General features: G+C 38.7%; 2 protein-coding genes across 6 annotated transcripts in view; one reads left to right on the top strand and one right to left on the bottom strand.

The window, feature by feature from the left end:
• CKLF (chemokine like factor) overlaps positions 1–2,077 on the bottom strand; it is a 601,280-nt gene extending 599,203 nt beyond the window's left edge. The window contains exon 1 of one of the 4 annotated variants that reach the window (XM_044081825.1): positions 1,996–2,077. In XM_044081825.1, the coding sequence (XP_043937760.1) occupies position 1,996 (1 nt within the window). In that variant the 5' untranslated portion in view covers positions 1,997–2,077. Of the gene's footprint in view, positions 1–1,097; positions 1,334–1,995 lie in introns of those variants that run through there. The other 3 variants (XM_044081826.1, XM_044081823.1, XM_044081824.1) reach the window with 3 other exon arrangements.
• The window catches only part of TK2 (thymidine kinase 2), a 402,342-nt gene continuing 377,585 nt past the window's right edge, over positions 2,057–26,813 (top strand). For both annotated transcript variants that reach the window (XM_044081822.1, XM_044081821.1), the window contains exon 1: positions 2,057–2,316. In XM_044081822.1, coding sequence (XP_043937757.1) covers positions 2,169–2,316 — 148 coding nt within the window. In that variant the 5' untranslated portion in view covers positions 2,057–2,168. The remainder of the gene's footprint in view (positions 2,317–26,813) is intronic.

The following is a 26,813-nucleotide window of genomic DNA, read 5'->3' as shown; positions in this document are numbered from 1 at the left end:
AAGTGGTTAGAAAAACATTTTATATAGCCCACCTAATCATGAAGGGATTCACATCTAGATCAGGGGAGGTCATCGTGCCTCTTTACTCATCCCTCATCAGGCCCATAATTGAGTACAATGCCCCTTTTGGGATGTACCTTACCAGACACCTGCAGCAACTGGAAAGACCCCAAAAGTACCTCACCAAAGAGGATCAAAGGGCTCAAACAGATGCCATATGCTGCCCGGTTAAAGAAACTCCAGCTCTACTCAGTGGCATACCGCCTGTTCAGAGGAGATCTGTGCCTGGCGTATAAAGCCATGTCCAGCCGGAATTAATGGACATGCTGCACCTCAGAAAATCAAATCCCATCGAGCTACGCGCTCGAGAGACTTGAACCTCAGCACTGAAATAAATAGGACATGCTGGAGGGACAGATTCATAACCCAGAGGCTCCCTTCACTCTGGAATAAAATCCCAGTCCAGGTTAGGCAGAGTCCCTCATTGACTCTCTTCAAGAGGAATCTTGATGAGTGGATGGGAGATCGTAGGTTTACCCCGGGTATCACTTCTGTGTCACTGTTAGATGGAGGCATAGTATACTAACCTCGAAAAAGGGCATAGCAAAATAAATTTAAAATGGGTGGCGAAAGCCAAACATATTCTGGCTAGGCTTATAAATGCCCTAGGGCAGATAGCCTAGTATGAACCTATGAACTAGAATGTTATGCCTACGCAGACATAATGGTAGCCCTGGATAGAGCGTCCCACCCTTATTTACATCCTCCAAGCTCACATCACCTCACGGAAAGTTATTAAGATTTGTACCAATCGCTTGTGAGAAACTGACTGCAGTATTAAAATGAGTGCCTTTACAACAGAATAAGTTTGGCTGTACTTGTTGTCTGTCCTGTTGCATGCTTTACCAATTTCATTTTGTCTGTTACCGCTGAATCTTTGTCATTCTGTTCGTTTACCTTTCAGCCTTATTTGTAGGCCTTTAATTCGGTAATCTTTTATGGCAGTGAAACAGCATACCTGATGGTGCGGCTAGAATCACCTTAATCTTTTATGTCAGACTGGCGCATCTTACATTATAGGTTCGACCATAACTTACTTTAAGCACCCACCATTTTTCCGCAGCACGTCTTCATAATGATCACTGGAAGTTGGGCTATGCTTTTCAACGATCTCCTGCCTAATCATCATCTGTTGAACGATTCCCCAAGTGACTATTTATCAAAACTGCTCGAGCTTCGAAGACTGGCAGTGCCCACTATCAAAACAAGGAATTACCACATGCCAGATGAGCACTTTACGTTATTTTGTACTTCCTGAATTAGTGACAACAGAAAAAATATTTTGGGGAGGGGAATAGTCCACTTTTTGGAAGAACGAAGGCTCATTCCGAGCCAAACTTATAGGGATCCCTAAAACTTGGGGATAGTTGATTACTCTCTGGCCAATGGGTCAGTAACCCTGTTCACATTTGATTTTACACGATTTAAACTGACCTCCCAACTGCTGTGGATTATGTATAATTTCCGACCGCGTCTCACATTTTTTGCCTGTCCCCCGTTTCAAATTTTATTTTTATGAATCAAAATTATTTTGTAACATGGATATCAGTTTAAAAAAAATCTTATCAGTGGACATCTATGCAAGGAACATGAAAAAACATTCCTTGTAACGAGGTACATTTGAGATACGATAAGCGTTGTATACTAAAGAAATGGAGCCCGTGGGATTCAACACTTTGACTTCTCGAAGCAGCGCTACCACTCGTTACTTTTTTTAATCACTGCACAAGAAAGGTTTGACGCGAACCACCACCACCCAAATGCCTTAATATTAGTGATTTACTAACCAAAAAAAAAAAAAAACAGTTCTTAGAACTGCCACAATATTTTGCATTTGAAACTGGAACTTTATTCCATTTTGAAGTATGTTTGTCGCGTCTAAAATTGTCCATACTTCAGTTGCAAAATGAAACTAAATAACATTACACCACTTACTCTATTTAGAGGATCAGGATTGTTAAACTTATGCGTTCAACGAATTTTACGCTAACACGTTTTGGCACGTGCATACGTAGTTACAGTGTCGTCGCACTAGGAAGTAGTCATCAGCAAACGAAAGTTGGGCACCATTAAAAATAAATATAATGCAGTTGCGCTAGTATGCGTTCATGACATGTCTTTACCAGTCGTGTTGCATCATGTGGCTTCCCCGGACTTTATGGGTGCGTGCCCATAGTTTGTTCAAGAACATCTCTGATTACAGTTTTCAGCAAGTAGAAGTAGCACAACGGTATTACTGCAGTGGAAAACGCGCAAGTATGACGTCACAACATTATATGTTTACGCCACTTTTGTTTTCACATGTTTTGTGCAGCAGTGTTCAATGAAATTATACCTCTCAACGGCTTTGCTCGAGAACCAGGGAATAAAGCTATTAATAATAGGGGCAAAGGACCCCCAAACGGGGATAGATGTTCTAAGCACTACTCTGGTTTACTTAATATGGCCGTAAATTTTGCCCAACGTGCATTTCTTTCCCCAAAATGTTTTTATTCTTATATAACATAATAACTTAACCTATATATTAACAAGAAAAAAAAATAAAACAAATACATTATATACAATGCCCATAACAACTAAAACAGCAATTTACATAGGATAACACTTAATAGTTCTCTTAACAGACATTTTTTTCCAAGCGATTAAATGATGGGTGGTGGTGTTAGTCCTTGCTTTTATAGTAGCAATCTCATTGTTACAAATGTCTTTCACAAGATAAATAGACTCAACTTTAAAGACAGGAGTAATACATTTTTGGTAACAATTTTCTTTTGCTATAGAGAGGATAGATCATAGTAAAAATGTTTGTTTTTTAGGAATGACTTCAGAAGCAGGAACATTGAAAAGGATAAGGGAGTCAGAAATTGTACAGTTGTCATTCCCTAGAGCTTTGCAAAGATATTTAAAGTGTAACCAAAATGGGGAAATTATTTTGCAATTAACAACCATATGTATCCAGTCAACATCAGGATGCCCACATCTCCAGCATTTTATTTCATTTTTCTTGTACATTAGTGCTAGTCTATGTGGAGTGAAAACATCTGTAAAAATCCATGTGTACACATACCAGAACAGGGAAGATTCCTTCATCGACTGTAAACAAAGTTTTATTTTATATTTTTCTGAGAATACTTGTCTATTAACTTCACTTGAATAATTCCAGAAAAAAAACATCTATTTTGCTAAAAATCATTTCTGCGAATTTTATAAATAACAGATATGTATGACGTATTCTTGGGCGTGCTATTAATAATTATTGAGATAAAATTCCAGATGTTTAAATTTCTGTTATTGTATAGCTCTGATGAGAGTACGAACTTAGTATGTGTAAAATCCTTACAAGTTTAGATGTCCAGCCATTTACAATTATGCAAATTATATCTGATGATCAAATAGTCTGCAGAGCTTATTTTATTAGCTGAGAGAAACTGATTCCAATATAATAGGTCACCCTTCTTAAATTCTAACATTTTCTGAGTATCACAAGATATCGAACATTCATTTGTGTAAGCAATAGGAAACATAATTATTAATAAATTCTTAATGAATTGGTTAGAAAACATAAGCTTTTTAAACAGCAGCAATATTTGGTTTATAAGAGGTGTGAGAACAAGTTTTGACCTTTCACTTTGAATGTATATTTTTAAAATCCGTATAAAGATGTTTGTATGTATTTGAGTATGTGGTTCAAGCAATGTCCTATTACTGTTAAGAAGTAAGGTTTCATTTATTGATTTCCAACATGATGTATAAGAAGTGTATTCTAAAGCAACACTCTGTTAATAAATGTGGAGTTTAAATTAAAATCAATATTTGGAAACCCTATACTTCCTTCATCTCAGCTTGTGGTGTGCCAGAGAAGAGAAATTCTTGTTTTTTTTGTGATACCAATTTATTTTATTTTACATTTGTTGACCGGGCTAGTCCAACTGGATACATGTCCATCTTCGGTAGAGGCCCGGGGAGATAAGCTCCATTCAGCTAAGTGGATTACGAAATAATAATAAAAATCGTAAAAAAATAATGAATTGCAAGAAGGTAGACTATAACAATAGTCTAACAAAAACATTTTACATGTGTAACTGAGTACAAGATATGTTTACATTGTTACAAGTGAATGACAGTATTTACAGGTATATAACAAAGAATATTTCACACAGTAGAAAGCTTAATATTAATCAAAGAGAAAGCTGGCAAGGAATTTCATGTTGAGTGGGTTAGCTGAGAACACATGATTTTAAGTAACTTTCACATTCTGCAGTCCAAGTGTAAAAGTAGCAAATATCTACATGGTGGGTAGTTTTCAAATTCTACAGTCCAGGAGAGACAGTAGCATGTATATACATGGTAGAGGAGATTTTTGAGGGTTTATACTCCGGTATAGATTTCCAGAGAGACTAGGCTAGTAATAGCATTCAGTAAGCTAGTGGCCCAACTAACTGAGGTCAGTAGAGTAGTAAAGCCAGAGGCCAAAAAAGATAGTGAATAAGAGCATGGAACGAAGGAGGTTATTAGTCAGGGTTAGGGCATGGACGTAGCCATTGAGTTTTAAGGAATGTTTTTAGTTGCTTCTTGAAAAGTGTTGTTGAAGAAAGAGATGTTAGTTCACTGAAAGTTAAGTAATACATTATTAATTTTCTGTTTAATTTTGACAGGTGGGGGAATTATTAGAGCTTGTCCAATGAATAAGATCTTGGGTAACAGTATCATTTTGATTAAAGTTAGTCTGTCTTCACATGTGAAGAAGAGCCTGTGCCAACTATCTATTAGTCTAGTAAGTGAGTTTATAGGTTGTTGGTAATTAGATGAGTGATTTTTTTTTTTTATAATTAGGCTCAATAACGATACCAAGATATTTAATGTCGCAGTTTATGTCTCTTTTTGATCTAAGTTTCATAGTAACATTTTTATTCACTAAAAGTGCCTGAGTTTTGTTGTGACTGAATTTTAGACCAGAGATGTTTGCAAAGAAGTCTAGATTATGTAATAGGTGATCTATTGAATTTTCAATATCATTAGAAGTTATTAGTAGGTCGTCAGCAAACAGTTGTATCTTGGGGGATAATTTGTCTGATACTTTATATCCTTTAATGCTGTCATTATTTCTAACAATTTGCAAGAGACTTAATAGCCAGGGCAAAGAGTAATGGGGAGAGGGGGCACCCCTGTTTAGTACCTCTTAATATTTCAAATCAGCTAGATAGATAAGATCCAATCTTTACATAGGCTATGGATTTTTCATATAGTTTTTTAATTAATCCTATAAAGTTTGGGGAGAAATTGTATTGTTGCAGACCTTTAAACACATATGGATAGCCTAGGCAGTCAAAAGCTTTGTCTATATCAAGGCTTAAAATAGAAAGCTAATTTTTTTTTCTTGTTTGCTAAGTCTATTAAGGATATTAATCTAATTACATTGTCTTGTATCTTTCTGCTTTGATAAACCCAGTTTGGTCTTCATGAATTAATATTGAATGAATATTATTTAATCTGTCTGCTAAAATAGACATGAATATCTTGAATCAATGTTAAGCAAAGAGATTGGCCTGTATGATGTGCAAAGATCAGGCTCTTTATTTGATTTTAAGATGGGAGAGATGATAGAATGTTTCCATGAGGGAGGGATGTTTGCTGTAGTTTAAACTTCTTGGAATGCATTGAGTAATATTTTAAGATGTTGTTAAATAAGAGTTTGTAAAATTCTGGAATTAGACCATCCAGTCCTGGTGCCTTTTTTGTCTTAAGTTTTTTTTAATTTGTTCCTTTAATTCTTTAAAGGAAAATGGTTTATTTATGTTATTAATATTGTGTTTTAGTAGTTTCTTTTGAATATTATTAGCAAGAAAGTTGTTTATACTTTTGTTATCACTTGTAGATGAGTTATTATTATTATTAATATTTTTGTAATTGTTTTTAAAACATAAGATTTTTTTAGATCTGTAACTTTGATAGTCTGATTATTTCTAGTGTATAATATTTCTTTTATATGACTTCTCATTTAAATATTTAGATCTAATCGCAATCCTGTGCATACTCTTGGAATTAATTGAGTAGGATTGTAATCTGATTTTTTTCCAGATTTATTGATATTTTATGCTGCATGATATCCTCATATTCCTTGTTCAGTTTACATGTGTCATCTAATGCAGGTTTGTCATTTGATGTAAGTTTTACTTCATCAATTTCTTTTTGTATGAATACCAGTTTTTTATACCATTCTTACCTTTTATTTATATACCAGCTTTTGACTTTACCATGTAAGACTACCTTTAAAGTGTCCCATATTCCCATTCCATTATTATTGGCATCTAGGTAAAGTTTTATTTCATCTAGAAACCATTCTTCAAATCCTTTGTACTGTTACTAGATAAGCAGGTAGTCTTTTGCAGAAGTTTAAGGGGTCAGTATTAAGTGTTACATTGAAGATGATAGCATTGTGGTCAGTCATAGGGCATGATGTCAGCATTACATTATCAGTTTTCCCAGTAAAGAACTGGTTACAAACACTTTGTCTATGTTGGTCTGTATGCCAAATCTGTAAGAATATCGAGAATACTTCAGGGAAAGTAATATTTTTATACGGTTAGTATCAATTAGGTTTCTGTCTTTTATGTAGTTGTTCAAGTGCTTGGCAACAGGGGGCATCTTTAAGGGCTTAGAGCTTGTGGTATCAAGTGGAGGACAAGATACAATTAAAATCACCTGCTAATAGTAACTCACCTTTAGACTTTAATGTTATGGTGTCTAAATGTTTTTTCGCAGTTTTAGTCCCAATATCCGGTATCCAGTAGGTGTTTGCAAAAGTGTACATCTTTTATCTAGTTTTAGTATGACTAAAGCAAGCATACCATCATTGCCTGAGTACGTTCCTGGAATTCTCATTGATTTTCTGTGTAAAATTAGGACACCTCTTCTTTTGTGGTTGTAGTTTGAATTTACCAAAATCTTATGATCCTTGAAGGTTAATTTGTTTAGATCTTCTGTTAAGTGGGATTCCTGAATGAATGTAAAAATCTGCTTTATGTAGCATTAAATATTTGTTGACACTACTTCTTTTCATGGAGTCGTTCAACCCGTAGACTTTAATAGATATAACTTTAAAGATTATCATTTGATGGAGACTGCTATTGTAAGTAAAATTGAAAAGTGCTTTTCTCAATTCATTATGACAAATACATTTTTTAAAAAACTGTTATGGACAATATGAAAACTCTAAATTTGAAAATAAAACTGTATGTTTTAATAATCTTCTGCATGGATACACTATATCCAGGCTTACTGTATCTCTCATAGAAGCCACAAACTAACCCTCTCATGACATCTAGTGGGATTTCCTAGCTACTGCAGAAGGGAAACTGCATGCACATTAAAAACATACAAAAGGAAAAATTCAATTTAATATACTATGTATGCATGAACTAGGAACATGAAGCTGTATACAGTTTCTTAAAATTCTTTTTATCTAAACAAACTAAGGTAGATTGATTAATCCCAATAATTGTTTGTTATGAGTAAATACAGGGCTGTAATATCATTAAAGCAGACAGGAAAAACGATGCATTTAAAACTGTCACTGTCATAAACATATTTGTAATTCTTATTTAAATATAAATGTAATTCAGATTAAATAATTCACTATTTACAGTAAAACATATGCTTACAAGACTTTTTAGATAAGAATAATTGCTAAATGAATGAAAAAACAGTTCAAGCAATCATTCTTGAATCTGACTGGCTGTTTAGAGTTCAGTGAAGATAAACGGGTTCAGAGGTCATGCTTACTTCTTGGAAGACATCCCAGATTGTTTCTCATGAGTCTGTGAGCTAACTGAAGCCTTTAGAAGCTTGGGCTTATGACAAACGTTGTCAAAATTCCATCAAAAAAGTAAGTAGGTGGGAATTTTCTAGTGAAGTGAAGCTTTTAATCATAACTTGTAAAATGACTGTAAAATAAAGGCTTCAAATTACCAACCATACACAGCTCTAAGATATGTTAGGTAAAAGGAGCACATTGCAGAAGTTCAGTTAAGTAGCAAATATATATATAATAATAAAATGTCACCACTTTCTTTTTAACTACTTAACAGTAACACAGTAAGCATTTATCTCTCCTGCAGTGATCAAATACTATGACACTGAGACTAAAACAGAAAGGGAAGGCACATACATGAAGAAATAAGTACAGGATATAAAAGAAGTATATATAAACATATGAAATGAGTAAGTGATTGTATACCATTTTACTACTGCTATAGCATGTATATAAAGAGATAAAAGTATAAAATAGCAGTTTGCAGTTGGATAAGATTTTGATTTACTTTAATTTTGAGTAATATATATTATCTATAAAGGTAACATTGTTGTGGGAAAGATAATAGAAGAGAAAAAAGGTACATTACCTTCAGTGTATGATTCCACGATATTTAGAAGGGAGAAAACAAAAACTTGCATGAAATGTGTTTATCTCTGGGTTTCTTTTTTCTTTAATAGTCCACACATTTTTTGAAGCTTGTCTTTTTAATTTCATTGAAGAATCCATGGATTCAGGTTGACTTAAAAGGTTATTTTTTTGGGCAAATGTGGATGCTTCAAGAGAAAGTCAAAAGTTTTCTTTCTTTCTGGCAGGGATAGTCTTATTCTTGCTGGGAATATGAGTTGTGCTTTGATTCCTTCCTTTTTAATGATTTTATTAGAGAGATACATGCTCTTCTTTTGGACATTATAAGGGGTGAAAAGTCGTTGTCAAACCTGATAGTTTGGTCACCAATTTCTAATGGAGCAAAGGACCAGGCAGTTCTTAAAACGAGGTCTGTGTCTTGAGTGGAGATAAATCTTAAAATAATAGCTCTTAGACTGCTATTTTTTACTGGATATGAACGTTGTAGTTAAAGACCTGTGTGCCCTTTGTATCCCAAAGGATAGTGCTTCAGGTAGGTTTAGGATTTTAGGAATCCAACAAGTCAGGAAATTAATCATATTGTCCCCCTCCATCTGCTCTGGGATACCATACATTCTTATGTTGTTTGTCTTGGTTCTATTCTCAATGTCCTCTATCATTTCAATGAATCTGATGTTTTCTTGAAGAAGAAAGTCTATGTTTTTGTCTCTTTCTGTTAACCTCTAGTCTATATCTGTTACAGAATTTTCCAGTGCAGCAATCTGGGCTCTGTTGTTTAAGGACTTAATTTAATAAGGTTATTTGTTTGGTGGAATCTTCTTTTATATTGTCCACTTTTAAGTTTAATTGGTCTATTTTACCCACCAAGTCTTGAACTGTAGTAAGGATTGCCTGTATTGCTTTCTTCGTTGGTGTTTCTTGCTGAGAAAATTTGGAGCTGCTCATCTACCTTTGTGAATGTGGTTTCAATGCCCCTTCTATTCGAAAGTTTGATAGGAAAATATGAAAATTTTAGCTTAAAAATTACACCAACTTGTAGCTTACGACTTCCAGAATCTGATTTTAGTAGCTTCAGGTCTTTGTTGGTGAAATTAAATTAAAAAAATCCTGTCAGGAAAAAATGAAGACTGCATAGCTCAAAAAATCTGCTGCTTTCAGCTTGCCATCCAAGCCATGTCCAACATGCATTTTCTGAAGAATGACAAGCAAGAAACTGACTGTAATCCTTGGTGATTTATTATAACATCAGAAAATTACCAAGGGACAGGGAAAAATTTGAGGCAAAATTCATGCCACTTGGTTTACATATACTAGAGTTGCCTTTTATTGCCACATGCTTGGATATCTGGCAGTGTGCAGCATTTTATTTTTATTCAGCTTTTCAGCTGGTGCATAGTTTTTAATCATATTGTGTGCTTTAACTACTGTGTACACATGTTCTGTCTGCTTTAGTGGAATTATATCCATTTAGAAAGTTGGTATCATTAGAGGATTTGTTACAGAGGATGTATGCTGAAGGACTACAACTGCAATAATCTGGCATCGCTGAAAATTTGAGGGGCAGAACCACATTTTGAAGCAAACACAAGAGTTCCTGGAAATCATGGACAGATGACTGCTAACACGAAGCCTTATAAAAACAATGCTGAGCTGTATATTGCTATGTAGTCAGAAGTAAGAGATACTGCCGTATAATCAGAAGTGAGCTGCAATAAGGACTGTAATACAAGCAGTTGGCAAAAAAGCATGTTACTATAAAGTTATAGTTTAAAGGTTTTTGCAGTGCCAGGTAATAAAGAGATTAGTCTTCTGGGTGTCATTTTTCTTGCTATACTTGTTTAGAAAAGTAAGCTCATGTTGAGTATTTTTTCTTTAAAAATAGGTGTGGAGCAAAGAATATACACATAAACACTCACTTTGGTAGAAAGTGAGATTGTACTAAAAGCACACCGCAGTGGTATGCCAACAAGTGTAGCTTGCTCTCATCTCCCACTTCCCTTAAATGCCAATAAAAAAAGTGTTGGAGATGGGGGTGGTAGCCTCTTTTGCAGTATAACATAAAGTAATATAACAGGACATTAAATGAACAAGCATGATAGTCACATCTGATAAAACTGTCACACCACTTAAGTATCTGTTTTGATACAACAACAAATCTTGAGGTTGCTTTGGCACACTCAGGTAGAACTTACTCTGGTTACATGTGCTAAAACTGTGAAGCGGTAAAAGAATGTGCAGCTGTCTCTTCAGTTAACAAATTCCATTGCTCCTGTCATCTGCTGTCCTCTGTTTAACTAAATGCTTTAACACTGGAATAGTAAAGCTGAGGAAATATGGCATGTCAACTCAAAATTTGGTTACATGTGAAAAACTGCACCTCATAGGTTCATAGGTAAGTACTAGGCTAGCTGCTGGTTGTGGCCATTTTAAGCTTGGCCAGTTTTTCTCATTGAGAAGAATCAAACTTTGTTTATGTTTGTGAGGTAAACACCTTAACCATTATATTACCCCCTGTAAAAGATTCAAGCCCTACACTCTTGCCACATGAAGCAGATCATTTACAAGTCAGAGCTTTAGTGCAATGCACCTCTCAACTGTCCCTGATTTTCAGGGATGTCCCCAATTTTGACTCAAAGTTTAGCTCTGTCCCTCTTAATCCCACCTAAAACTAGTGACTTTTGGAGGGAATGTGGTGAATTGCATGTAATGAATGATGGCAATGATTATGAGTTATAGACTTCTTTACTCCAGAAAAGGTGAATTGCATGTAATGAATGATGGCAATGATTAAGAGTTAGAGACTTCTTTACTCCAGAAAAGGCATATTAATCCATATGCTCTGATTTTGTCAAAGTCTCAAGTTAATAGCAGTAATATTTTAAAAGTGTCCCTGATTTTCTCTGGATTTGTCCCTGATTCTGTTGAAATTTGTCCCTGATTGGTTGAGAGCTATGCACTCAACTAACTGCCAGAGTGTAGAATGGTTCATAGCTAACTACTGGGTTAGTTGCTCTTGCATACTGTTTCAGTCATAGTCATTTCTTATTTTAAGGTGAAAATTAAACCCTGTACCTTGTGACTGTTAAGTAAACATTTACCCATTATACCAAACCCCAACATGTGCAAACTCAAATCAGTTGAAAAGACTATATCTACAGACACAACACTTTCTTTACAGCTGTGGTGTCAACATCCAGACTGTACAAACTGATGAATTTCCAGTTTAGTTCACCATTCTACATTAGGACTTTATAGCATTTGACCAGTATCCAACAACCTCACCAAGGCACTACACTCAGAACTCTAGAAATAGGACTCATTACTAATGAGTTTTGTGCAGGTCATTACCATTATCAGTCAGTAAAAACAGTTGCATATTCACACTAACCTAGTTCTGGGCATGACAGTGCTCAGGATTTTTGAAGCTGTTCTTTGAAAGGTGATAGTGAGTCCTTCTTTAAAGTACAAGGCGAGGTTCATGCACTGAGTGTATTGGCCACTGGGTTGGCTTTTTTTATACCCTTGTCTGAGACCCATATAAACATCTAGCCTCCACCTGATGTTCAGATCCCAAACCATACTTTACAGATTCCCATTTTGCACCTCACCTGAGAGTTCTTGATGTGATCATTCACCAGGTACACATCAACTCTTTGAGGTGTCTGCTTTATTACTAGTATTAATACTCTTTAGTATTCTCTGATTAATAATTGTATGAACTCCAAAAAGTCACAGATCTGTTCGCCGGAATCTTCTTTTCCTGTTACGTTTTGGCCTGTTGTAATAATTTGTTAGTTGTAGGACAGCTTCTCTGGTGGTGAAACTACTTACCAGTCTGACTGCGCTCATGTCAGTATTTGTTGAATGATGTTTGTGTCTTTCGGCTTTTCCTGGTTAGGGGTCGCCACAGCGGAACTCCGGTCCGCTAATGATTGGTAGTTGATTTTTACGTGCTGAGTTACCAGCCCTGACGCACAACCTTCAACGAAGGTACGCCCATTCACGCATGTCTCCATGCAGAAGACACTCTAGCTGAGAATCGAACTGGACAGCGTCTTACTGTGAGGCGACAACGCTACCGCAGCACCATGATGTATTTTTAATTTCAGGAAAATGATACATTGTGAGAAAAAATAGTCTGCTGTACAGAGAACTTTCTTGGTGATGTAATACTTTTTCTGCATTAATGCTAACGTTAATTTCTTTCTTCTAGTGTTACCTGGTATGTTTTTATTTGATTCTATTTATTCACTGAATGTACAAGTGTCTAATGTAAACTGTATTCAATCTGCTTTGTATTTTAGTGCCACTTGGCTTGAAGTGCACTCTTACGTGAATGTACTAGTAGTATAATTCATCTTCACTAAAATGCCAGCTCTTCTGTGTTGTATTATTATTTTTTTACCATTTTAATCAAACCTGAATCGGAGATTCTTGTAGTTTGGTAAAACACAGAAAAAAAAAATAACCAGCTCACTCTGATTCAGGATATGCATGTATAATATTTTGTGTAAATGGAAAAAGGTAGTAATGACTCCAGTTGTTATTCACTTCTGTAGATGCATGTCTGTGTATCTGATGCTTTTATTCCAGTGAATTTTTGTTTGTGGTTAAGATTGTGAAATTTTTGATGTTATTTCTGTCAGTAAAAGCTTTCACCATATCCTTATTTGCTATCACTAGGTGACTTATAGTGATAAAAGAGCATTTTCCAAAGCAAATTAATGTAAAACTTAAGAAACACCACACATTTGATAATATTTATTCTACCTGATATTGAAATTAGAAAATATTCCCATGTGATTTTAGGTATTTTTTTTAAAGCTGTTTTTTGCATTTGTTTTTTTTTTTTTTTGCCTTCTTTGTCCTGTGGACTATTTTTGTGGAATCATTTCAATGACTGCTCCTAGTCTGTCACTATTATTTCCTTTAATGCTGTTAATGTTCACTTAAAGGGACAGTCCCAAAGTCTAAAATTCTGACTGAAAGAAACATGTCCTGATACCTCCCAGTTGTCACCACCCACTTACCACATCATTATCAACCCAACTCCTGGCTTCATTTTAGTTGATGCAGCCCTGTTTTCATTCCCTCTTGTAAACACAATTAACAATCTTCAGTTCCTGTCCAAGTTTTCAGTTCCGGATCACTGGGAAACAATAAGGTTATTACATTTTTGTGTGTGTTTGTGTTGGGGGTGGTTAGGCAAGACTCTTAAGTATTTACTTTTTATGAACTTTTCAAAAAGTGTATCTTAATTGTGCAGCTCTTTATTTCCTTTATTTACTTTGCATAGCTTAACTGTGAGTAGTGTAGTTAAAAGAATACAGTTTAGTGAATTCATACTAAATCTTAACAGTCTTTTGACATATTCCGCTTACTCCGTAGTAAATAAAACTCAGAATTAGTACGTATAGCTATCACAGGTTGCCATACTGTACAGCCCTTATTGTGACTGTAAGTTGTGGACTTCATCGTTTAGAACGAATCTATTGATTGCGTCACATATGTGTTTTTTTTTTACAGCAAGTCAGAAAACCATTACACTTGGCAAGTATTCAGAGATCAAAAAACAAAACATGAAAAAGTCAGCTTCTACTACTGTTTGAAACTTGCACCATTCTGATGCTTTCTACCGAGCACGTGACAGTGATGCGTAGCATCATAGCACTTAGCTAGCATTCAGAAATCCACGCAAAATAAAATGTGAAATGAAATGAAGAGAAAACTCTGTTTACTAACGTTTTAGCTTTTTATTGCTCATATGCTTTCCTGCAAGGTAGTAGCAGGTGAGGTCATAAGATCCCTGAAAGACTACTTTTCTCTGAGGATAAAAAGCACAGGTGAAACTGATGAATGACTCAGTGAGAGTTGTGAGTACAGCTGTAATTTGAGATGGAATTTGACTAAGACTGTTGAAAATTCCTGTAGGCACCCCTGCCCCAACCCCTGCAGCCAAAGTGGGGACATACTCAGAAAGTCAGACTGAAAATGTAAACAAAGACCAGAATCAAAACAAAAAATCTCTGAGACTGCCCCTTTAAGGATTAAATCTTTTGTTAGTTAATTTTGTAGCCTGTATAGGACTATTTCTCTAAAGTGTTCTAGTATTAAGTTTTGATAGCTGATATAATTGTTAGTCAATCACTAGCAAGGATGAAGTACTGTAACCCACTATTCCCTAATTTAATCCCTGTTGTTTTGCTGATATTAGTATTACTTTTATGGCTGTTGATAATATTGGACATGTTTTTGACTTTTTTTCCACTATCTTGAAAGTATACTGTAGTTTTAGTTCTCCCTCTTCTGGAAATATTGTCTTCATTATTTATGTAATTAATTTTCGGAATCTTTAAAGTAGAAACATTACAAGAGTAAACCAGTATTAATACTAAACTGTTTGAAAAAGATTTTGAAGTTTGTATTGCTCTTTGTTATGGTCTGTAATTTTTATCTAAACGTGTTCATCTGTCTGCTTGGTACAAATTCATATTGGTAATGTGAAAATACTTTGTCTAGCATGGTGTGTATATAATTACCTATTATTTTGGCAATAATTATTTAGATATTATTTAGAAGTGCTCTACAGACTAATAACCGCTTACACTGTTGGTGGCGGGACTGCTTTCTTTCTGTGGTTAAGTAAGTTTTGCTAAGTTTCAGTGTGCTGCTAGTTATCATCCTGGTAGAAAATAATAATGCTATGTATAAAATACAAAGTACTTATTTTTTAGATAGTGTAAAACTTTATTGGCTAATCAACTAGTCTTGGTACTCTTTCATTTGATATCCCTTTGTTCAATGTCTACTCTTCCAGAGTGTGTTTGGACACACCTGAATGTGTGTGTGTGTGTGTGTGTGTGTGTGTGTGTGTGTATAAATATATTTGAAAAAGTCTCCATGCTGTTCGTCAAAGTCTCAGAAACCCAGTACATCAATATACTGGGTCCAAAAACAAGTAATGACAAAACGTCTCTGTGTGGAAGATCTAAGATTCCCTACAGCTTAGGCACTTAATAAAAAACATGCTGTGAATATCCCACCTAATAACAGGTGTTAGAAATACCTTCTTTAAAATTTTCTGAAGTAAACATGCTACTTGCCTTTTACAACACAGGTACCCCAGTAAACCACTCCCGTGCTTTTAAACAGGTATATAAATGGAATGGTGAATTTCTACACTTTATTCTGTTTTTTCAACTATTGTTTGGATCAGTTGTTTGTGTGTTTTTAGTAAAGAAGATTCAATTTGAAGTAGCTTGTACTCCATACTTTCATTAGTGGATTTATACTTTGGAAGGTTTTTAAAGAAATTATTTCTAACACCTGTTATTAGGTGGGATATTCACAGTATGGTTTTTATTGGGTGCCTGAACTCTAGGGAATCTTAGATCTTCCACACTGAGAAGTTTTCTCAGTATTTGTGTAAATATGTTCCTCCCACATTCCAAAGATGTGCAGTAGATGGACTGGACACTCAAAGCTGGCCACAGGAGTAAGTGTGCATGTGAGTCTGAGGTGTGGAAGAGTGTACCGCGTCAGGGCTAGCCACCTGGCTGTGTAAACCATTCCTCTAAATGACTATCACTGTTGAAGTAACACCCCAACCCCATGTGCAAAAAAATGGGAAAAGAGGATTTGGATATGTGTATATACTGTTACGAAAGGAGGCATTGCCAACACAGCTAGCTGGACTTTATTAAATAATTATATGTCATTTGTGAATATCAAACCAATTTATACAAGATGCTTGTGTTACAAATGTATTAGAACTGTGAGTCATACAAGATGCTGGTGTTGCAAATGTATTAGAACTGTATATGTGTGTATCTAACTGATTTGTGCAGATATTTGTGTTGAAAAGTTATTTGTCAACTGCTTGTGTTTGAAATGTATCCACAGTGTGCCTTACTGGAGAGGACAGAAATGTACATGTCCTATTGTAACTGCTCAAATATACACATGTTTTAACAGAGGAAACTGGAGGGTTAACCTCAGTCCAGCAAACTTTAGAAAAATATCTGAAACTAAGTCACTTTATAGGCTAGGCCATAAAGATGCTATCTCACAGGTTTCAAGGCAGCCAGAGACACAAAGTCTGTACTATGAAGCTTTTTGTATTGTCTTTGGGGTGAACTAATTACTACTCTGGAAGTGTGGAAGAATGCAATTGTTTTATGACTTTACAGCACCTGCCGAAGATCTGAGCAAAAGCCCTTGTGTGTATATTTTTACAGGTGGGTGCTAAGTCCTGCCAGCTTCCAACACTGGGGGTTTGCATTGGAACTAGAACTCAGATGAGCAAAAGTGATGTTATCCTGCAAGCGATCTCAGAAGTAATATTTCAGATAGTATTTTGAGAAGGAAGTCTCTTCTTTGAAGGTTGGGCAGCGGGCTGGCACCTCGACACTGTAAAAATCCACTGCCAGTCATTAGCGGACTGGAGTTACGCTGTGGCGACCCCTAACAGAGAAAAGCCGAAAGACGTTAGTGTATTTTGAGAAGGAAGTCTCTTAGTGAGAGGCCGAGTATTCTGTATTCTGTCTTGGGCCTTGCAACAAAAGAAAAATTCACCACATCATCTGCCTTGCTCTATTAAGTAAGTTATTGGGGAATAGTGATTCTCTTAGATTCAGTCAGGAATATAGTAAAGCTTAGTTTAGATATTGTTTTTCTTTATTTGTCCGAGCTTGTCCTTCAATGTTATTTCAAATATTTCCTGTGATTTGAACTCTGATGTCACGGTGAATATATACTAAGTATTTTCTTGTTCTTTTAGTATTTATTATTAAATATATTTAAACCTTTTATTGTGGCTGATCTTTGTAGAGGTATTTAAGTTTTGAGAGTACTTGGAATATTTATTTGGTGACACTGTGTGGGCCACTCCTAATACCCTTGCTGTTGGTCAAACTACCATTTGTATTAATATTAATTTCACTCAGTATATTGGGTACCCTTGGAAGAGCCTTAAGGTAGCTAATAGGAGTTTCTGATGGCAGTCATGACTACCTTATAGCCTGGGCAGAAGGGGGCATAGCTAGTAAACCTGTGCCAGCCTTTACCAGGCGTCTGTGTGTGTTTCTGTAAATTAAATCTCAAAGAGTGTGTGTGTCAGCTACTTGGGCAGGGGCACGAAGCACTGGTTGGCCAGGGAGTGTGCTAGAGGCCTTGGCTTTGACACTCAGTTGAGATCTGAACTCTGTAGCTGTGCCAGTGGGGAGTCTTATTGGGGATCTGGAGAAAGAGAGAGGAACCAGCCCTGGACTGACTGTAGTCTTGTGTGCTCTTAATGGAAATTGCACTTGATGCAGAGAGCTGCATCCTGAAATAATGTGTGTGGCACCTATTATCCTCCCAGTGAACATCCCCCACTGGTACCAGTGGTGAGGATTGAGGTTCCTTGATTATTGGTTCAGAGGTGGAGGGACGTCACATATTGGTTGGCAGTGGTGGGATATCCACGTCACATATTGGTTGGCAGTGGTGGGATATTCACATCACACACACAAGTTTACACACCCCTGTTAAAATGCCAGGTTTTTGTGATATAAAAAAATGAGACCACAATAAATCATTTCAAAACTTTTCCCACCCTTAATGTGACCTATAACCTAGATCTGTTAGGGGAAAAATTTAAAAAAATGTACAAAAGCTGGTTGCACAAGTGTGCACACCCTTAAACTAATACTTTGTTGAAGCACCCTTTGATTTAATTACAACATTCAGGCTTCTTGGGTAGGAGTCCATCAGCATGGCACATCTTGATTTGGCAATATTTGCCCACTGTTCCTTGCAAAAGTGCTCCAAATTTGTCAGATTATGAGGACATCTCTTGTGCACAGCCCTCTTCAGGTACCCCACAGATTTTCTATTGAATTTAGGTCTCGGTTGTGGCTAGGCCATTCCAAAACTTTAATTTTCTTCTGGTAAAGCCATTCTTTTGTTAATTTGGATGTATTCTTGGGGTCATTGTCGTGTTGAAAGGTAAAATTCCTCTTCATCTTAAGCTTTCTAGCAGATGCCTGAAAGTTTTGGGCCAAAAGCGACTGGTATTTGAAACTGTTCATAATTCCCTTCACCTTGACTAAAGCCCCAGTTCCAGCTGAAGAAAAGCAACCCCAAAGCATGATACTGCCACTACCATGCTTCACCGTGGGGATGGTTTTCTTTTGGTGATGTGAAGTGTTGTTTTTGCGCCAAACATACCTTTTGGAATTGTGGCCAAAAAGTTCAACCTTGGTCTCATGAGACCATAACACATTTTCCCACATGCTTTTGGGAGACTTAATATATTGTTTTGCAAATTTTAGCTGAGCCTGGTTGTTTTTCCTGTGTAAGAAAAGTCTTCCGTCTTGCAACCCTACCCCATAGACCCCATATGGAGAATACAGGAGATTGTTGTCACATGTAGTTCACAACCTGTACTTGCCAGAAATTCCTGCAGCTTCTTCAGTATTGTTGTAGGTCTCTTGGCAGCCTCTTTGACCAGTTTTCATCTTGTCTTTTCATCAGTTTTGGAGGGATATCCAGTTCTTTGCAATGTCACTGTTGTCTCATATTTTCTCCACTTTTTGATGACTGTCTTCACTGTGTTCCATGGTATATCCAATGCTGTGGACATTTTTTTGTACCCTTCTTGTGACTGATACCTTTCAAAAATGAGATCCCTTTGATGCTTTGTAAGCCATCTGCAAACCATGTTTTTTGCTGTAGCAGGCAACTGAGTAAATGTCAGGAAACTCCAACTAGGACCGCTGAACTTTTTTGGGTTAATCAGACTCTCTTTAATTGATGGCAGGTGTTTACCCAAGAAGACTAAATGCTGTAATTAAATCAAAAGGTGCTTCAACAAAGTATTAGTTTGTGTGTGTGTGTGTGTGTGTGTGTGTGTGTGTGTGTGTGTGTGTGTGTGTGTGTGTGTGTGTGTGTACATTATATATATATATATATATATATATATATATATATATATATATATATATAATATAATGTTGAAACAAAACATTTTTTTAAAACATTATCAAATTGTTTATCCAACTTTGGTAATGCCGAATTACCAAAATATCGGAGATGGTAACCATGACAATCGACATCAGAACTTCCAGTGTCGAAAGTCCGTGTTACCATTAATAATCTTGGAGGGGAGCAAGCTCCCCTGCACCCCCACACCCCCTGCATATTATGTATACCAACTCCGTGCTTCAGGATGGGTTGGTGGTGGTTGTGCCTATTGTGGATAACCTGTACAAGTTTGATATCGATAATCTTTTCTGGATAGTGTTTGTTTAGAAAGAGTGTTTTGAGGAGTAGGCACACTGTTGTGAACATATTGTCATTGCTGACGATGCAGCTAAGGTGGACAAATTGTCCTTTGACTACATTCTTTTTAATAAAGGAGAGATGTTGGCTGGATAGTAAAGTTAATTATTCTGGAAGGTACTTTTCTGGTGAATGGTGGACGAAAGTAGTTGGTCTGATTGTCCAGGGAGAGGGTGGTAGCTAAGGAAGTGATTGTGTGTCCTTTGCCTGATACAGTGAATTCATGGACATTAATGTTGTTCCTAAGTCTTATCAGGAATATCCAAAAACCAAGCAAGCAGAGAACATCCACGTGGAATAAAATACTATAAAACTTTATTTTCACAGATGAGCGCTTTCAGGCCATATGCCCTTCATCAGATAACACACAATCTAAAACATCACAAATTTAAAATAAGTAACAACCTATCACATTTCAGTAAATCACCCTCCTTTTCTTAAGGATAGGTTTTAAAGGTACAAAGCCATTAATGCCAGGTGATCTATCTGCTCCTAGTCTCACTATCCATCTGGTTTCAGCACATTCTGTTTCATTAACCAAATTGCCTCCCCTAGTGTTTGGAGTAACAACCTGCATTACCATAAATAAAAATGAATGGGTAGGATTGTCTTTTATATGAAATGCCAAGGCATTATGCTCATTACCGAGTCTAATGTCTGACAAATGTTTGAAAATCCTGGTCTTAAACATATTGTTGTTTTTTCCTGCATAATATGTATCACATCCTTGACATACAGCTATATATACCAAGTTCTTAGTTTTGCAATCAGCATACCCTTTGAAAACATATTGCTTATTGGTCCTAGGGTGCACAAAAACTTGGGATTGCAAAATAAAACTACAAGCTTTACATTGATAGCATGGGAAAGTACCTTTACTATTAATCTTAATGTTTGTCTTGGTACTAGGTTCCTTGCATAATATATCCTTCAAGTTCTTGTTCCTCCTAAAAATAAATTTTGGGACATTCCCTAGTTGTACCTTGAGTTCAGGGTCAGTGTACACTACTTGCCAGTGACGTTTGATGATGTCACAAATATTACCCACGTCACTGCTATAGGTAAGAACCATCTTAATATCCTCCCTGTCCTTACCTTCAATACTTGTTTTATTCTTCCTTGCCATATCCTGCCCCCTTCTATTCATCTTGGGTTTAGCTGTGTTGTTCCTCTTAAATTTGCTTTGATCTATTAAGGAGTTTACCCTGTTATGCTTATAACCTCTTCTTACTAAATTTTGTTGGAAGCGATCCACTTCCTCATAGAACCTATTGTCCTCACTACATACCCTAGAGGTCCTACACACTTGTCCTTTAACTGTGTTGTCAAAAGTATGTCGTGGATGCATACTATCATGGTGAAGTAAACTGTTTCGCCAACACTCTTTCCTAAATAGTGAGGTAGTGATCCTCCCGTTCATATCCCTTTCCATTCTAACATCTCAAAAGTCTATGGAAGTGGTGGAGTAATGAGGGGTAAATCTAAAAAACGCAGAGTTGTCTTCTAGATATTGAACAAATGCTTCTAACTGCTGTATGTCACCATCCCACAAGAAAAAAACGTCATCTACAAAATGTGCATAAAAACGTAACTGTTGAGTCCATGCATGTGTAGAATTGAATATGACCTGATCTTCCCAATACGCCAACACTAGGTTGGCGTAGGAATTGGCACAGGGTGTGCCCATTGCGACACCCTGTTTTTGTCTATAATACATGCCTTGACAATAAAACATGTTGTTTTCCAAAACTGCTTTCAACAGTTTACATACACATTAAATTTCATCATTATTGAACTGGGTCTTACAACATAGCAATTGCTCTATTGCATATACTCCATAGACATTGTCAATAACAGTGAACAAACTGTTAACATCCAAGGTCACAAACAATAACCCTGACTCATTATTGGTTGATAAATACTGTGAAACAGAACCCAAAAAATGTGCTAAGTCCCTTAAAATCCTTGGAACTTCATCTACTATAGGTCTAAGTGTAGTTTCCAACCAGATGGATATATTCTCTGTGACCCATCCCCTGCCTGACACAATAGGTCTCAGGGGTGGGTTCTTGGCATCCTTATGAATCTTAGGGAGGGCTTTGAACATGGGTGTTACCGGATTTTGTATAAACAAAAATTCACTAAGATCTTTATTAATAAAACCTGATGAATGCATGTTACCAATAATACTATGTACTTTTTCTGTATAATTGTTGACCATAATGGGAGATATTCTATTAAAAATATGCACATCACTAAGCATCATATCTAGTTTGGAGCAATACATCGATTTGTTCATGATGACAATTGCCCCCCCTTATCAGCTGGTTTCACGACAATATTGTCATCTTGCGTCAACTCTTGTAATGCTTTCTTTTGGGAAAGGGATGTGAAGGGGAGGATCACTAACTCACTGTTTAGGAAAGAGTGTTGGCGTAACAGTTTACTTCACCATGATAGTATGCATTCACGACATACTTTTGATAACATAGCTAAAGGACAAGTGTGTAGGATCTCTAGGATATGTAGTGAGGACAATAGGTTCTATGAGGAAGTGGATCGCTTCCAACAAAATTTAGTAAGAAGAGGTTATAAGCATGACAGGGTAAATTCCTTAATAGATCAAAGCAAATTTAAGAGGAACAACACAGCTAAACCCTGGATGAATAGAAGGGGGCAGGATATGGCAAGGAAGAATAAAACAAGTATTGAGGTAAGGACAGGGAGGATATTAAGATGGTTCTTACCTGTAGCAGTGACGTGGGTAATATTTATGACATCATCAAACGTCACTGGCAAGTAGTGTACACTGACCCTGAACTCAAGGTACAACTAGAGAATGTCCCAAAATTTATTTTTAGGAGGAACAAGAACTTGAAGGATATATTATGCAAGGAACCTAGTACCAAGACAAACATTAAGATTAATAGTAAAGGTACTTTCCCATGCTATCAATGTAAAGCTTGTAGTTTTATTTTGCAATCCCAAGTTTTTGTGCACCATAGGACCAATAAGCAATATGTTTTCAAAGGGTATGCTGATTGCAAAACTAAGAACGTGGTATATATAGCTGTATGTCAAGGATGTGATACATATTATGTAGGAAAAACCAACAATATGTTTAAGACCAGGATTTTCAAACATGTGTCAGACATTAGACTCGGTAATGAGCATAATGCCTTGGCATTTCATATAAAAGACAATCCTACCCATTCATTTTTATTTATGGTAATGCAGGTTGTTACTCCAAACACTAGGGGAGGTAATTTGGTTAATGAAACAGAATGTGCTGAAACCAGATGGATAGTGAGACTAGGAGCAGATAGATCACCTGGCATTAATGGCTTTGTACCTTTAAAACCTATCCTTAAGAAAAGGAGGGTGATTTACTGAAATGTGATAGGTTGTTACTTATTTTAAATTTGTGATGTTTTAGATTGTGTGTTATCTGATGAAGGGCATATGGCCTGAAAGCGCTCATCTGTGAAAATAAAGTTTTATGGTATTTTATTCCACGTGGATGTTCTCTGCTTGCTTGGTTTTTGGATACTCTTGGACATTTTTGCTACTTGTCGGAGGACTTTGGTGCAAGAGAGTTTTTTTTGGTTGCCTCAAGTCTTATCAGGAAGTCAAGTGAGCTCACTAGGGGTGCCTTTGTATAAGAAAAATGCATTGTCTATGAATTGTTTGTATAGACTGACATGTTTGTAACCCTCCAACAGGGTGAGGGTGTCCACTTTCCAAGAGCTAAGTACTAGGTCATTGTATGCAGGAGCCATTTTGGCTCCCATTGCTACTCCTTTGGTTTGATGGTAGATTTTGTTGTTAAAGGAAAAGGAGTTGTTATTTAGGATGGGTTCGAGTAATGTCCTGTATGTCTGGATCTTTTTGGAAGTGGTGAGGGTGTGTTTAGGGAGTATTCACACACAAGGTCTAAGCCCTCTTTGTGTGGTATGCTCGAATACAGGGTTCGGAGCGCTCGGAGCCGAGCCACGTAGGGGTAGGTCGGAGCCAACCGTGCTGGGCACGTCAGCTCCGACTGCTTCCTCGAGTTTGTCGGATCCGACCTCTCGGAGCCGTGGGCCGAGCTTCGGATCCGAGGGATTCGGTGTGCTTTCGGCTCCGTCCTGGTCGGAGCACACTGGTCCTTCGGATCCAACGTTCTCGGCGCCGGGTCCGATCCCCGCTTCGGATCCGAGTGAGAGTCGGATCTCAGATCCATCAGAGAGCGGCTCCCCCTCTGCTTTCGCTGCGGTGGAGAGGGCACTGTCGAGTGCTTCCAGGCCTCCGGTCCTGGCTTCGGCTCCCTCCCGCACTCCTTCTCATCTGGTCCTGGCTCCCCTCATCCGGCCCTCGGGGCAGCCTGCCTCAGCACCTTTAGGAGTTCCAGTGGAACAGGATACAGCCCGTGAGGACTCCTCGGACAGCCCCCCCGAGGAGATTCCTCACAAGGCAAAGTGCAAAAGGAGGCACATAGACTCCCCTGAGAGTCTCACCGAAGATACGGACTTGGATGAAGGGGAAGGCTCCCCTAGGTCACCCCCCGAGGATGTCTCCTTTGGAGACATCATGGAAATGCTCAAAATCAGGGGTGGGTGGTCTGCCCCCAAGGCTTCCTCTGATGAGTCTGTATTGCTTGAGGTGTTTGAGGCAGGACCATCTACCTCTTGAGTGTCCCCTCCACCCGACCCCCTGGTGGATCTCATATCCTCTAGGGCTTGGAAGGAACCGGACACCGTAGAGCCGATCCCCAAGCGTCCAGACAAAATTTTGAGCCCCCCTGCAGAGAGATCACACTGGAGCAGAGGTCCCCCTGTGGATGCCATGTTGGTGGCTGCAGCCACCAAGAAAGAGTTGGCTCAGGAGAGCCCCACAGTTCATCCTCCAAGCAAGGAGTCTCGCGCGATGGACCGTCTTGGGAAGTGGGCCTTCAGTTCAGCGACCTTCTCTATGAGGGCCTTGAACTACATGGCACACGTTATTCGGATGCAGCGGGATCTAACTAAGGAATACGCTGCTTCCCCCCCCAGGGTCCATGTCGGCGGGAGACAAGGATCTGTACTCCTCCCGAATGGCCACCCTCCGCTCTATCTCTAACACCTCTATGCGGCTGTTGTCTCATGCTACGGAGGGAGCCGCTAGAGCAGGCGGAGTCGGGCTTGTCATGAGGAGACAGGCCTGGCTCCGTCACTGTGACTTCGCGGAACCCTTTAAGGTGTCATTCGCGAATGCCCCTTTTGATGGTTCTGCACTGTTCGGCAAAACCGTTCGTGACACTCTTGTCCAGAGCGAGAAAGACGGGAAGACCTTGTCTGCCGTTGGAGTCCGCTTCTCTGCGCCCCAGAGGTCCTTTTCCAAGAACCAAAAGGGTCAGAAGAAGATGTGGTTCCAAAAATCGCATCAATCCCAGTCTGCTCAGGACAACCAGGACAGGGAGGACGCCGCCCCAGAGGCAGAGGGGGTCCCAGGAATTTTGGGTCCAGAGAACCGTTCTCTGAGAGGCCCACGCAGAACCCCTGAGGGGTTACCCGACTGCTCCACTCTGGAGGCAGTCGGGGGGCGTTTTTCGAGGCACCTAGCAAAATGGGAGTCCATAACAACGGATCGCTGGGTGCTTCGCATTATATCCAGAGGTTACCAAATTCCCTTTATAGTAAACCCCAGAATCAGAATCCTTCCCGATGTTCCACCCAGTCAGAGGGAGGCGGCTGCTGCAGAAATTCAGCAGCTTCTGCAAAAAAGAGCCATCCAGCCCGTCCCCCCAGATCAAGTCGGATCAGAGTTTTACTCCAGGTTCTTTCTGGTGTCAAAAAAGAGGGGGGACTTGAGGTCCATCCTCGACCTCTCTCTCCTAAACCTGGCGGTACCCAAAGAGAAGTTCTGAATGGTCACGTTGCAATCCGTCCTCCCCTTATTGCGGGAGGACGACTGGATGTGCTCCATAGACCTCAAGGATGCGTACTATCACATTCTAGTGGACAGGCGCTCCAGGAGGTTTTTCAGCTTCCGGCTGGGAGCCAGTCACTTTCAATTCAGGGTCCTCCCCTTCGGTCTCACCTCAGCCCCCAGGGTGTTCACCAAGGTGCTAGCGATAATAGCGGCCCACCTGAGACTCCAGGGAATTCAGGTCTTTCCATACCTGGACGACTGGCTCCTCACAGCCACAACAAGGCATCTACTTTGTTCATGCAGGGATTATTTCCTCAGTCTGGCTCCAGTATTAGGATTAACCATCAACATGACCAAATCCTCTCTCATCCCTACACAGGTGTTGGATTTTATAGGGGCGAGACTGGATTCCAGACAGATGCTTGCGTTCTTGACTCCAGATCGGCTTCGGAACCTGATGTTGCACGTGCAGGCCATCCCTCAACTGCAAGCTTCTTCGGCGGAATTGATCCTGAGGGCCCTAGGATCTATGGCGGCTGCAATCCCTCTGCTGCCATTGGCCCGGTTGAACATGAGGGTTCTGCAGTGGACCCTCCAGGTACAATGGTCCCTGTCTCGCAACCCCCTGTCTCACCCCATTTCCTTAAGCAAGGTTTGCAGAAGATCGCTCCTGTGGTGGCTCCAGTCTCCCAACCTCCACACGGGACGTCCCTTCTCACTACCTCCGCCAGTCGACACAGTGACCACGGACGCTTCTTGCCTGGGGTGGGGGTGGGGCATTTTTCAGGCAGGACAGTCCAAGGCACATGGAACGACTTAGAGACCTCTTTGCATATCAACGTCCTAGAGATGAGGGCGGTGCTTTTGACGTTGCAGGCACTACACAACTCTCTTCCGGTAGGGACGATTGCGGTACAGACAGACAACATGTCGGTCATCTGGTACATCAACAAACAGGGGGGACCAGGTCTTACCCCCTTTGCCGCGAGGCCATGACAGTGTGGGAATGGGCGATTTCCACCAACCGCTTTCTCATAGCAACGCACATTCCAGGACGGTCCAACATTCTAGCGGACAGGCTCAGTCGTACTATCCTGACTCCTTACGAATGGTCTCTCAACCATCGAGTTGCAGAGCAGGTATT

This window comes from Protopterus annectens, chromosome 8.part1 (genome assembly GCF_019279795.1).
Source record: "Protopterus annectens isolate FY-2018-M chromosome 8.part1, PAN1.0, whole genome shotgun sequence".
Classification (NCBI taxonomy): domain Eukaryota; kingdom Metazoa; phylum Chordata; order Ceratodontiformes; family Protopteridae; genus Protopterus; species Protopterus annectens.
The sequence above is the reverse complement of the archived record's forward strand: the minus strand, read 5'-3'. Positions and strand labels throughout refer to the sequence as shown.